Source organism: Heterocephalus glaber, unplaced genomic scaffold (genome assembly GCF_053883595.1).
Source record: "Heterocephalus glaber isolate CG9 unplaced genomic scaffold, H.glaber_assembly_v1.0 deba00001465, whole genome shotgun sequence".
NCBI classification, from domain to species: domain Eukaryota; kingdom Metazoa; phylum Chordata; class Mammalia; order Rodentia; family Bathyergidae; genus Heterocephalus; species Heterocephalus glaber.
In genome coordinates, this window is record NW_028258312.1 from 26497306 (window position 1) to 26511137 (window position 13832).

The 13832-nt window shown below is 39.1% G+C and overlaps 1 protein-coding gene and 1 non-coding gene across 2 annotated transcripts; both read right to left on the bottom strand.

Annotated features, from left to right (window-relative positions):
- Nucleotides 1–2164: 2164 nt before the first annotated feature.
- Cox7c (cytochrome c oxidase subunit 7C) lies at nucleotides 2165–4977 on the bottom strand. Its single transcript, XM_004841652.3, has 3 exons — nucleotides 4774–4977; nucleotides 3615–3756; nucleotides 2165–2265 (listed from the first exon to the last, which is right to left on the bottom strand). Exons 1-2 carry the CDS (start codon nucleotides 4846–4848, stop codon nucleotides 3640–3642), a joined length of 192 nt encoding a protein of 63 aa, XP_004841709.1. The 5' UTR covers nucleotides 4849–4977; the 3' UTR covers nucleotides 2165–2265; nucleotides 3615–3639.
- LOC147826618 (small nucleolar RNA Z39) lies at nucleotides 2359–2419 on the bottom strand. The gene has a single exon (XR_015439030.1). It is a non-coding gene; the product is annotated as a small nucleolar RNA Z39 (small nucleolar RNA).
- Nucleotides 4978–13832: the final 8855 nt, after the last annotated feature.

The following is a 13832-nucleotide window of genomic DNA, read 5'->3' on the forward strand; positions in this document are numbered from 1 at the left end:
CCTCCATCTCACTGGTTCTGAGGTAAGTACCACGTCTAGAACCTAGACATTGTCTAAATTTAAACATTTTCATTTTGGTCTTTTCAACTATTCTGAAGTTACATAGTCATCAACTATGCTGATGACTGGTCCAGCCTGGTTGTACTCAAGCAAATTTGGTCCTTGGCCCACATTATTAACCTCTATTGTATCGACTTTAACAAAATGCAGGGTATTTCCCATTTTTCCCTGGCTATAGCTTATGGAAGCAATGTAGTGGCTTCTACTGAAAGCTGTCTTGGGTTCTGATCAAATCTCATCAGGATTCTGGAGTGAGCGAAAGACAAGTAAAGGCATGAACATTACACCAGGTTCCCTGGTATAATTACTTCAAAAATCTGTATTTTTATGAGACCTTTCTTGTTTTAAGTGTTCTAATCGGTGCAGGGAAAAAAATTCCAAACATCAATCATGTGTGGCATTTCCTAAAAACTAAAGCCAACTTTAAATCACTTGCAGATTTCAAATTAACACTTTTAGCAAGTATACTGTGCCTAGATTGTGTCAAAATTATTTTCGGTGGTTTTTAAAACTGGAACACTTGAAAACTCTGACTGTAGTATGGACAAATCTTACCCCTTCACTTCAAAGCCTTGAACAGAACAAAAACTGACCTATAAATTGTGCCATCACACTGTCTCTTGTGCTGCCACTCAATAAACTTTGAGTGCATCCAGGCTCCTTAAAGGAGCCAATTCCTTCAAGGTCTTGATGTGAATCTTTTCTCTGGAGAACCTGAACACAGAAACTAAGCAATTGTCTGGCCTTTACCACTCAGCAATATGCTCCCATCACTCAGGGCAGCCTGTATCGGGATGAGACAATCTCACGGGATGGGAGGTCCCTCATTCACCTATGCCCCTCAACTACCTTTCCATTTATATCCTGCTACCAAATGTGATTCCTGACCTTTTACACCAGAAAAAAAACCACATAGGGCTGTCAGAAGTCAAAATGTCTTTATACAGCTCACTGAAGCTCAAACTAATCTAATGAAGCAGCATTATTTCAAGAAAATCAAGACAACTGTTTTTATAGTTTAGTAACAAAAAGACTGCAATCGAGTTCGGTGACCTCGTAAACCCTAAGCTTTTACTCTTGGCATGTGCTATTTCCAAAGACTAAAAAAATCTTAGTTCCATAGAAAAGTACCAGAGCATGACATTGACTTATCACTGGATAGTAAGAAATGACGACAGAAAAGTACAGGATCATCTGGGCAGTTCCCGGAGTGAAGACTGCTAGACAGTTGTTAAAAAGAAGCTGAAGACAGCCCAAAGCATATAAATTGAGAAAAATATCAAAACTTAAAGGTCCTAGCAAATCAGTTTTATACTAAGGCCCCAAGAAAATCTAGTGTTATAATGAGGATGGGCCCAGCAGCTGTTTTGTTCCACAAAGGGATGCAGGATTGTTTAGAATGATTTTTCAGGGATCTAGATATGTGCTTTTATATGAATGTCCAAGTTTTTCAATGTTGGTTTAAAAACAGTATAGCAGCACCCTCTTACCAAAACATCTAGAGGACAGACTGCCAGTCTGCAGTGCCTTTGCATAGCGTTCATCTAATGTTTCAAAAGTGAACAAGCCAGGATTAATATTTGAGAGCTGACTTTTCCCTGCCTACTACAAAGTCCTAGAAACTGCATCACTTGTGTGTTAAGTGATGTGCAGTACTTCACTATGTATAAATAATTCATTGATAAGATCTCAATCAAAACCATCATATCTTTTACTTTCTTCTCGGCATATTACAGCTAAAACTCCAGAATAAATTGAGAACATTCTCTTAACTATGGCTTATATTTACTGGTTAACAGTACAACTAATCAGGGGAAAAAATTCTTGATTATTACTTATGGAGAAAAAAACAATCATTTCTTTAAAGCACAGAGGAAAACTAAAAGTGTATGTTCTCTCCCTTACAACCACCAGTGTCACTATATAACAAATTACCAGCAAGAGTCTGACCTGATAATCAAAAAATTAAAAATCTCAAAATTTAAAACTATCAAACTAAATAATATAGTTGATTAAAAATCTAATGCTGGAGAATTTCCCAAATAATAAAATAAGCCCATGTTCAGTAATCACATTCTGTATTTCAGAGAAGAGGCATCAGGCATTCATGTCATCCGTTTATTTACAAACATCTCTAGTATGTCATGTGAATTCAAGTTTGATCTGTTTCCAAAGAGATTACACCTCTTGAGAAATTCTTCACATCTGCAAAACAAAAACAAAATTTAATGGCATTTAAAAACTCCCACTCATTTTAGATATCATGTAACGCCATTAATACATTGTTAGTCAGCTTAGCACATCAGAAAGCGTTTACAGTATCATGACTATTCATACTGATTTGCTTCATCACATGTGCCATGAAAAAAAAAAAAAACAAACACAGAAGAAAAAAACCTTTATGTTAATGGCTCGAGTAAATCATTCTCCTTCTAAACTATTTTCTCAACTAGGAAAATAGGCTTTTCATGTTAAGGTACCTTTTCTTTTTTGTTTTTGCTTAAATCCTTTTATTGGTACATTTTAGGTATACGATACATTTACATTTATCACTGGGCGCGTGTACCTGTATAGGATGTATCTTGGTTCTTATTTTTTCCCCATTATCTGTGTGTTCCTCATCCCCTCGACCCTTCCCTATTTACACACTTTGTTCACATTTTGAAATTTATTTTAATCATCCTACAGAGCTTCCTATAACATCATTTTGAAAAATTCTGACCACAATTATATTAAATATTTTAGTCACACAGAGGACTTGCTAACCTACCGATACACAAGTTTCTTTGAGTATATACTAACACATATTCCCTTAATGCAGGGTTTCTGAACCTTGGAACTCCAGTATTTTGCCTCCTAGTTGGGACAATCAAAAAATTTAAAATATTCCCAGACATCGTCCAGTGCCTCTCTGGTGCAAAACTCTTCCCATTTGAGAACTACTGCCTTCATTTCCCCAAGATGGGTAAGCTGATCAGGATTTATGGTAGCACATCTGGGACACAAACTGAAGGAGTACTAGATTTTCCTTATTTCCTGAAAATTTTCACATACTAAATCAGTATTGTAAGATTTTCAGAACTGAGAGCACAGTGATCATTTAGAAAAGAAATCAAAAAGTTCATAGTGTTTAAAGAGATCTATTCTAAGCCATTATTATTTTAGTAGAAAACTACTCATCAGTCAGTTTAGTAGAATTTTACCTAGTTTAAAGTGTGCACTCTGGACCAAGACTGCCTGGACAAGAATCCTGGTTCACCATCACTACAGCAGCTATGGCATCTTATGTAACTTATCTTTGTGTCTTAGAGTTAAAATCACAACCTTGCTTGTGGAGAAACCATGAGATTATCAATGTAAAATGGTACTGAGCCGCTGGCAATAAGAAATAATTTGTTTACAGGTTTATCAACTTGTGTCTACCACTGCTACAGCCAGACTTAATGTCAGGAAGTGCGTGTGTGCGTGTGTGTGTGTGTGTGTACTATGGTTAATTTTGGAAGATGGGGTGGATTCAATATAAAACATCACTGCTTTAAAAAGATTTGAATTACCTGTGAAAGGGATGTTAAAACATCCTTATTTCTTAAGTAGTTGGTGTCTCACTATAAAGAAAGGTGCTGCAAATCCAGATCCAAAGTACAAGGTCATCATAACCAGTAACCGCCACTTGTTTTCCACGGAAAATGGCAAATTCTGTTGGGACAGAAAAGAGAACAAACAACAAAAAATATAACTTCAAATCAGATTTTTATCAATCAAAAAAGACAAGTACACAGGGAGCACCAGGAAGGATAAGTAGATATACTCTTACAAAATCAGGTGCCTGCAACACTACAAGTATCTGGTTTTTTTGAACACCATGCAATGGTCTTTGGGACTCAGGTGTAAATAGGGGAGTGGTTTCCTATTTTTAAAAAGGTTTTATTGCACATGTTCACAGAAAACAATGATTACATTTATCATGTGGAGCTCGTCCATAGCCATGGCACATCTTCATTCTTTACTCTTCAAATCTGTCATTTCAGAAACAAAATGCAGCATGGCACGATACTGCTCATTAAACATCGGCCACGTAATAAATGGTGATGTGGCAATGCTGATGACTATGAAGTCTGCCTTTTCCTGCTACCTCCTTTTTCTGCTAAGCCTCGCCTAACCCTCTGAGCTCGCTCTTGACTCCTCGATTTGACTTATTTTCATTTGAGCTTAAACCGCTGTAATTGAGAGGGTTAATTAGCACGGCTAGTTTATTCAACTAGTTGCAGGAAACAGGGAGATAGATCTTTTGCAAAAGAGACAGGGACCAAGAGATAGGAGGAGGAGGGAGGATAAAAAAAACAATTCGGATGTGTTATGTGCACGCAGAAACTCCCCACGACCGACGCAACCCTTACGCAATGTGAACACGGACTCGTGAGAGGCACAATCCCGAAGTAGCAGGTCTGATGCCCAGCCTCGGCCTCGCGTCCGCACTGTCCCCGGTGACCCCCAGCTCGGCTTCAGGCCTCAGCACCTGCAGCCGCCGAGCCCGCCTGGGTCTCGCGATCGCGAGGCTCGGCGCGGGCCGAGGGGCAGCGGAGCGGCGGGCTCTACCCGCGGGCCTCGGCAGCTCCGGGCGGGTGCGCAGCTCTGCCCGCCCCGGCGGCCTGGGTGCGCGGGTCGCCGCCGAGGTCCCCGCCTGCAGCCCTCGAAGCCGGGCCGCATACGCACCTTCCCGGGGCCCTCCTCGTAGTGGCTTCGACGCACCGCAGAGGCTGTGAACCTCCGGATACTCTGTCCCAACATGGTGCTGCCGGAGCTCTGCGGAAAACGCAGACAGAAGGCGGAGGACACGGCCGCAACACCTTAGAACCTCGCGCACTCTCTCGACCTTGATCCCCAGACGAAGATACCGGAAAGGGAGACGGGAAATGGGACGCAACTTCCCGTAAGCGGCGAAGTGGCGGGCCGCGAGGATTATGGGAATTGTAGTGCAGAACATGGCGGCGCCTCACCAGCCCCGGAGATTTGTGGGAAATGTAGTCCAGCGCTGGGCTGTAGCAGAATCAGAAACTGGTGATTTCTTAACAAAAATCATTCATTCAGAGCTGGGTTCTTTTCTTGAGTCTGTTTCCAAAAACGATTTTGTTTAATTAAGCGAAGCAACTTCACTCTTTGTGTTATAGTTTATGGAACAGGAAAATAAACTCACCAGTTCTTTGGCAATATTGAGAGATACATGATATGATTTTTTTTTCAGAGACTAATGGTGCATTGAACACAAGGTAACAATGACTTAACTGGCTGAATTTCTCATCAGAATCAATGGTGATGAGAAAATACATATAAAGTGGTAAAAGTAAATATCTGTCAATCCTGAATTCTATATCCAGTGAAAATATTCCATCATGAAATGAAATACATTTTCATGGAATGAATTAGTCAACAGCAGATATGCTAAATAGTATGAGACAGAAATGTGGATAATCAGGTATAAATAGAAACAGAAGTGGTGATACCTAATACACTAGTTCATTCTCTTAAGTCTCTAAAATTATTGTGGTCCAGCTTTGTTCTTTTTGCTTAAATTTGCTTTGTTTGCTGAGGCCTTTTGTGGTTTCATAGGAAGTTGTTTTAGTTTTTAAAAAAAATTATTTTGTTTTAATCTTTATTTTAATTAGTCCACACTTGCAGTACATAATGATTGCATTCATTGCGGGGAATTGGTCGATGTACATAATACATCTGATTGTTTTTATGTCCCCTTCCCCACTCCTCCCTCCCCCTTGTGCATCTCAAGACACACTGTGATCTTATTCAAGGAAACAAAGCATAAAAACAAGTAACCAAATGACATGGAGCATGATGGTTGTCAGAGAGAAAACTGAGTTGACGTCCTGCAAGGATAGATTTCTGAAGAAACAGGGAATTAAACATAACACAAGAAGAGAAAATTCAAGTCCATGTGGAGTATGGCTTGTCTGGAGTGTGGAAACGGAAAGGAATCTCTGACATCTGAATCTAACCTGGACTAGGAATTGATGTGTTTCTGCTGAACATACACAATTTCATGGAGGATCAACCTCAGACAAGGCCACTTAGAGCTAGGTGTATCAACAAAAAGGTCACTGTGATATCATATTTTATATAGGTAAAAGCAGAAGTATTATCCAAGTTACTGTTATATTGAAATAAGTTTACTCTAAGCCTGTCTCTGCATTTGGTGATAAAGTGTGACTGAAAGCAGTCTGTACAGTATATAGGAACTATACCCTAGTTTAATAGGTAAACAAACTGTAACCAAGCAACTAAGTCTTAGCCACTAACAGCACTCAAGCTTCAATAAATCAATCACAGGCTGCAAACTGATCAGACCATGAATATATGAAGGAATGCTGATGAAAGCCAATTGGTTGCTTCCGTATGTAATTTTCCCCCTCTGGCTATAAATATAACCTATACATGAGATGGAGTAGGGCATTCAGAGTTGTCTTTAATCTGGAATGCTGCTGGTTCTTTCTTTCTTTCTTTCTTTCTTTCTTTCTTTCTTTCTTTCTTTCTTTCTTTCTTTCTTTTTCTTTCTCTCAAGTAAATTTTCTTAAATTGAACTGGTCTTAGTTTTTTTTCTTCTTCTTCTTTTTTTTTTGGTACTGGGGATTGAACTGAGGACCTTGAGCTTTTGGGGCAGGTGGCGGAACCACTGTGCTAAATCCCCAGCCCCTTAGTGTTTCTTCTAACACCACAAAAATGGCTCAATATTACCCTATGTGGTTTAATATAAAATTCCTGCATCTTAGTCAATTGCAGTCTTAGCCTTGGTGTAGTTTGTTTTTCATGCTAAGACTTGGGAAGATAGCAAATGTCATGGAAAATAAGCTGCAGTCCTCTCAAGTTCTTTCGAACATTCTACTGAGACCTAGGAGCACCTTGTGGTGCATGGACTCTCATACTGTAAAGAATAATCATAAACCCAGACTGTTTCTTTGTAAGTGTGTTCCTAGTAGTCTGATTTTGGAAAGAAACCCAAAACAAATAAGATTAGGGAAGTCCTGTGAGATTGTGAAGGGTTTTGGAACTTAAGTGTCTCTTACTCATTGGTCGGGGTGTGTATACTGCTTCACATGGGTAATTTATGCAGCTGTAGTAAACAATTTGAGTGAGATGTAAGTTTTGCTTTGAAAAGTGTTTATGCTTTAATATCTTTTTCAATATTTGAAAGAAAAAATCCAGGCTGTGCCCCACCAAAAATTTTTTTTAAAAGTCAATGTTTTATTTCTACAAGTAGCTTCTCATTGAGTAGGGATACAATAATAGAATACGTAGAAGATACGTGATCATATATTTTTATTGATATTTTCATATTAAAAGATTCCAATGTGACTAACACTGGGAAACTTTCACATTTAATATTTTCAGATTCTACTTTTCAATCTAATGTAAGTAATGTCACTTGTAGACTTGGTTCAGCTTTTCTTCTACTTCATATGGAAGCCTCCTCTGCATATCTGGCTTTGAATCAACTCACATGGTGTTCAAAGTCCTAAGATTCCAAAGTGGGTAATGGCTTCAGAATTTTCTTTCTCTTTATGACCCTGTGGCAAATTAAACATGCTGCAATTCTTTTTGAGACTGAGTCAATCCCCCCAGCCTTGGATCTACATGGACTCCTGTGACTACAATGGCTTGGAGTGTTGCAGGAACGACAGTGGGCCCATGTCGTCCTGCCCCCTCCATACAACAGTATCACAGCTTCCTTTCCTGTCTTTTGGAACACTGTACCTTGGAACCTGAGCTCTCAGGTAAGCAAGCCACTTGACTGCTCTCCTAGGAAGGGCTCCTGGATAGACCCTGGGACTCCTTAGGAGGTCACCCAGGGGCCAGACACATCCATGCAGTCCCCTTGGACCCTTTGGCTGAGCCCAGACACCATCAGGATACCCCTGAGTGCCCTCAGTAAACGCGGCATAGAGCAGAGCTGTCCAACTGAGCCTTGCTCAAAATGTTCTACAGGTTTATGAAATACAATAAAATGGCTGTTCTTTCAAGCAATGTAGCTCAGGGTAGTTTGTTAGGCAGGGATAGATAGATAATTAGAAGTGACATAACTGCTTTATTTAAGGAAACCAGCCTTTTTACTAGCTCCCACAAGGAGGAAGCACTTCCTCAGCATCAATCTTGGGAAAGGAATTTGGCTCTGTTGTTTAAAATATTTATCTCAGCTTAATTCATACCTTTCTTTCAATGAATGCTTCTTTGATAATCCTCCAGCTGTAATAAAGTTGAGCTGTGTTGAGCCTCTATCAGAACATCAAAATAAAGTGATGTAGAGTGGTTTTATTTGATGCTTTCATTTCAGCTCTGGCACACTTTGGAGATTTTAGTGGTCTCAGCGATTCTAAAATAAACTGGAGTAGGGTTAAAAGTGACCGAAGAGCACTCACTCAACTCTAGCCATGGTCATGTTTGCCTACAGCTTTATGAAACCTGTTAAACAAGAATTACCTAGACAATTTCATAAGCTCTGGGAACTGGAAGAGAGTGTAACACATTTTTGACTCAAGTCACCACATTTGGGGGTATTTTTTTATGTAGGAGCAGGAACATTCAACAAATTTCATACACTGTTTCTTGTACAAGGAGCATAACAACCTGTATTCCTATCAGGTGACTTGCAAGAAAGATGTGACTCATTACAGTGAAACTTTGGGCTCAATAGGATAGGCTTTCACTGTAAGGTGCATTTAAAAAAATGAGACATTTCATGAATTTGATTCATTAGAAAATGTAAAATACGTTAAGGGATATGAGATTTACTCCCAAGTTATATTTTAAAAGTGAAATCCAATTATTTTAAGTAGTGAGTAGGGTGTATATCACAGAGTAAGAAAAGGACTTTCTAGAATCACACGAGTCTTGGGAGATGGAAATTACATTATATAGAACAGTGTAACTAAGAATTAAAATACAATATTTGTCATTTCTCTCAACAGCTACTGTATTAGGTTTTTAAGGTCTTGGTTCAAGTTTATTTTAAAAATTGCTTAGTGCAAAAATTATGTTTCCAAACTGCATTGCAAAACTCAAGTTAAACAATTTCTTTGACCTTGAGTTTCTAAAACTTCTTGCTATTGTAGTGCTAACATCAGGGTTCCCCATTTATCAAAAGAGCAAGCCTGCTTTCAGAAAAAAGGCAAAATGTTATTTCTCCAAGGAAATTGGGGACGGTAAATGTTCTGCCATTCTTTTGAATGACTGGATGACTCACTCTAAGAGAAAGACCTGGAGAAAAATGCTTACTGACCAAACTATACATTTCACTCTTCATCTTTTTTTTTCAAATACCTCTACTTCCTTTTGTTTTTTCCTGTTTTATTGTTCAAAACTCTACCCATGTCATTTTCTCCAAGAAGCCTTCCAAAAATTCTTAAAAGGAATCAATTTTCTTTCCTTTAAGACTACCTAGAATTTAATTTGTAATACTCTTATGGAAATAACCTCATGCACTGTAATTAGTTATGTATGTTTCTAACTCCTTAGTAAACCATATGCTTCTTAAGAAAAATAACTGTTTTAATTACTTTTGTATCACATATCATAGTAGGTACCAAATATATTTATGTAACAAATAAGTGGATAAAGAATGTTGTATTCACTGCCAATTGTCACAGTGTTTCTTTAACAAAGTATACCCTGGTGCAAAATAGATATTTGAGCAGTGACTCCCGGTGACTTTAATTCTATTTACACTTGTTAAACATATAAAGAAAAGCTAGACTTACCTAGTTATTACCATGCACCTTCTATTTAAGCTCTTATTTAATCCTCATCATAGTCCTATGAAGGAACTTTCCCTACTATAGCCTTTATTTTTTTAGATGCGGCGACTGATACTCAATGAGTTCAAATAACTTGCTTTGAGCCCCAACAGCTACTGACATGCAAATCCAAGTCTGTGTGATTTCAAAGCGGCTGCCCCATGGACGGATCGAGTTGCTGGGAGAATATATTGCTCGCATCTTGAGGGGAGTGAGGTGTCCAGCTCATACCGACTGAGCACAGACTTGTGTGTGATCTTTTGGATTGTAGGTGAAGCTGGTCCACTGGATCCTTCTGGGATCCTGGAGTCGGCCCCAAGTCGGGTGATGGAAGGGCAGCCAGCCAGGCAGAACTAGTGATCGGTGGCAGTCATGAGAGTGCTGAACTTGTGCTTCTGCCAATGCCATCTGGGTGACCGAAAGGCACTGACTTGGGAGCCATTACACACATTGAATTTTGGACATGATATTTCCTTAACGAAGTCAAATCTGCCAGAGCTTGGTGCTGGGGCTAAATTCAGCACTGTCTTATAGTTGTCCTCTCTCAAGTACTTAGCTGGCTTGAGGTTGGATCCTTTCTGCAGGGGGTTAATAGGCTCTGCCACATTGATGGTGTCTCACTCTTAAAAGGAGAATTGTCCTTTGTTTATCGTTTTTTTTTAAATTTAGAAATAAATTTAAACTTCAAAATGTTGCACAGATAAAATTAATAAGAAACACTCATATGCTTTTTTTTACTCATATGCTTTTTAACCAGATTTCCTACTTTTAAAATTTTATTCTATTTTCTTTAACATTTTTACTTATTTTTTTTCTTTCAACATATTTTATTTTCTCAGTGGATTAGACATAACTTACATCGTGTTGCTTGATCCATAAATACTTTAGGGTGTATTTCCTATGACTAGAGAGATTTATATAATCACAACACAGTTTCATTAATTTCTGTCAATGCAATATTTTTACTTATGTACCATGCATATTCCAGTTTTTTTAGTGGACCTACTAGTGTCTTTTATAGCTTTTTTTCTCTTCCTCTTTCTTCTTATTGTTATTCTTTGCTCTCTAGTACAGGATCCAGTCTTGGGGAAAATATTGCATTTAGTTGTTATATATTTTGATCACTTTAGTTCCCTTTAAGTGGGAGCATTTTCGTAGCTTATCTTCTCTTTTATAACACTAAAATATCCGAATAATATTGCCATCCCTGATTTTAAAAACAAATAAAATATGCTTCATTTTGGGTTGTGTGCTGTTTCCTTAGACTGAGATTGCATGTTCTTGATCAAATGTCCCACCAGGGGCCCCATGCAGGAGGCACAGTGTACCCACCTGTCCTCACTCTTGGTGTTAATGTCGACCACACAGTCAAGGTGCTGTCTGATTTCCCAGTGTATAATTACCATTTCTTTCTCCCTTGTAACTAATAACTACTCCATGGGAAGACATGTTATAGGCCATATAAATACACTGCTTCTCAGAAAGTTTCCCTGTGTGTCATATGCATTGATGATTCTTGCTTAGTCAGTACTGCTGAGGCTGTACAATGGTTTTCTGGCTCCCTCCATATTTACCCAGGGTGCTTTGGCACTTAATTATGAGAAAAGACTTCCTTTCTCCCTAATATTTACTTATGTATTTATTATTGGTTCAGTGTGAGGAATTTCCATATTTATTGTTTTATAATTATGATGCAACTATTTTAATAGGAACATTGTCCCAAATTTGGCCAATCATTCTGTCTTTTTGGGAGGTCTAATTCAAAGCTCAAGGCAAGAGACACATACAGCTGAGTACAATTACTGCTGCCTGCATTCACAATATATGCCACCATCATTTTGTATTTTTTAGTAATTTTTTTATAACATGAGGTTCCCAGCCCATCCATACCTACCCTGTACCAGCTGTGGCAACGAAACAGCTCTTCTGTGAAGAACTTTGTTTTCTTAGAGTGGGAAATGCTAGTAGACACCAGGGACTGGACACTAGGAGCTCATTCCTGGTAGGATGTGTTTGCTTCCTTGTGGATATGCATTTACACATATGTGTATATGTGTCTTAGTTACTTTTCTCTTATTGCTAAGACAAAATACCTGACACCAAAAGTTAAAAAGGGAAAGGGTTTATTTAGTTCACAGTGTGTAGAGGTTTGAGTCCATAATTGGCTGGCTCCAAGGCAAAGTGGCACATGGTAGAAGGGCATCCCAGAGGAGAAAAAGTTCATGGTGCCCACGTGGCAGCAAAAGCAACAAGGGACCTTAACAGAGTTTTCCTGCTCCTTTTATCTTATCCAGACTACTAGAATCAGGGCAGTGCCAAGCCAGTCAGTGTCCTGGTTTATAAATCATGCGCCCTTAATTTCAGTGTCATACTCTCTAGATTAAGCCATCTCTGAAAAAGCCATGAAAAAGCATGAGGCTTCTGGGGGAGGTCTAGACCCAACCATAACAGTATGCAAACATGAATACACAGATGCCTGTCCATATTTTAGGAAGCATACCTTTTACCCATACCTCCACTTTGAATCTGCCACATGGGGTTCTTTCTTCCCTTTCCTCACCCCCAATTTTTATATTTCTTCTTCCATAGTGACAACACATACTCCCAACATCATCAGCACATTTACTCATTCTTATGTAGAATAGACTCACAATTGCATTTCTCATCATATAATACACTTTAAAAGTTCATGATTTTTATTTCTTTCCTGGCTTTCCCCCACCCTGTACACTTTATATTCAAGCTCTGTGCTATCTCTCACCCATTCCTCTTTCCCTTCTGGTGTTCCTTTATTGTTTCTTTTCTTGCCTCCTTCCTTGCTTTGCTCACCCCATAGGTGACACTCATTGATATTCTCAGGTCTCTTACATCAATAAGTTGCAGTTAAGATAATAGAGTCAAATGGTAAAAAAGCACTGTAGCCTATGAGTAGAAAGTCAGCTCCTGACATTTTCTGTATATGGAAGCAGAGTACAGTGGGCCCTTGTCTTACAAACTTAATTTGTTCATGACGGCTGGTTATAACTCAAATTGGTTGTAAGTCAAGACTGTTTTTCCCATAAAACATCATAGAAATACCCGTAATGTGTATCAAACCTCCCAAAGCCCCCCTTAACTAGCCATTTCATAATAAAAAAGGGTTGCATAATGTGCACAATCTACCAGAAACACCAATAACTTTCCTAGTGTAGCCACTAAAAAGTTATAAAATGCACCTCATTTGCCAGAAACAACAATTTTATACTCTACTCACCACTCAAGTTGACATCTTTGGCTTGCAGGGAGGGAGGATGAAATGGAAGTTGGTTATTGTTTGGAAGGAGAGACCCCTTCCACAAGAATATCAGGAATCTGGTTCTCTGGTCTCCTTTCTCTCCTGGGGAGAGTCTGCAGCCCACTAGGACCTGCTTCTGGGTCACTAGGTCTCAACCTTTTCAGAACTAAAAACTGGTCTAAGGTTGTCTGCTTCTGTCTTTTTCTTTCTTTTTTTTTGGTACCAGGGATTGAACTCAGGACCTTGCGCTTGCAAGGCAGGCAGTGGAACTGCTGAGCTAAATCCGCAGCCTTGCTTCTGTCTTTTCTTTAACACCATTCTGTAGTATGACATGACAATGCCATTAAGCAGGTGAATGTAGTAATGCAGTGACTGGCTTTTTTTTTTTTTATCTGGGTGGGTCTTCTTTACAAATGTTTGTAGCTCTGTCCATTTTTTCAGGATTTCCTTTATTTCAGAAGAAGAACTTTGCCGCACTGATTGTTGATACTCTCCCTCCTCTTCAGAAAGCTCTTCACCTGGTATCCTCTGTTTCTCAGGCAGAAGTTGCTGAAGCTCCTCTGTAGACACTTCCTCTGAGTGTTCCTCCATCAGTTCCTCAACATCACCACTGTCTACCTGCAAGCCTGTGGACTCTGCTACAGTGACAGTGTCATCAACCACAGGGTCAGTTGAAGGCTCAGCCTTCTCTACACAGCCTT

Coding starts and splice junctions, on each gene's coding strand:
- Cox7c (XM_004841652.3), bottom strand. CDS start 4,848: ATGTTGGGACAGAGTATCCGGAGGTTCACAGCCTCTGCGGTGCGTCGA. Junction 3,757..4,773: donor ACGAGGAGGGCCCCGGGAAG/GTGCGTATGCGG, acceptor CTGTCCCAACAG/AATTTGCCATTTTCCGTGGA.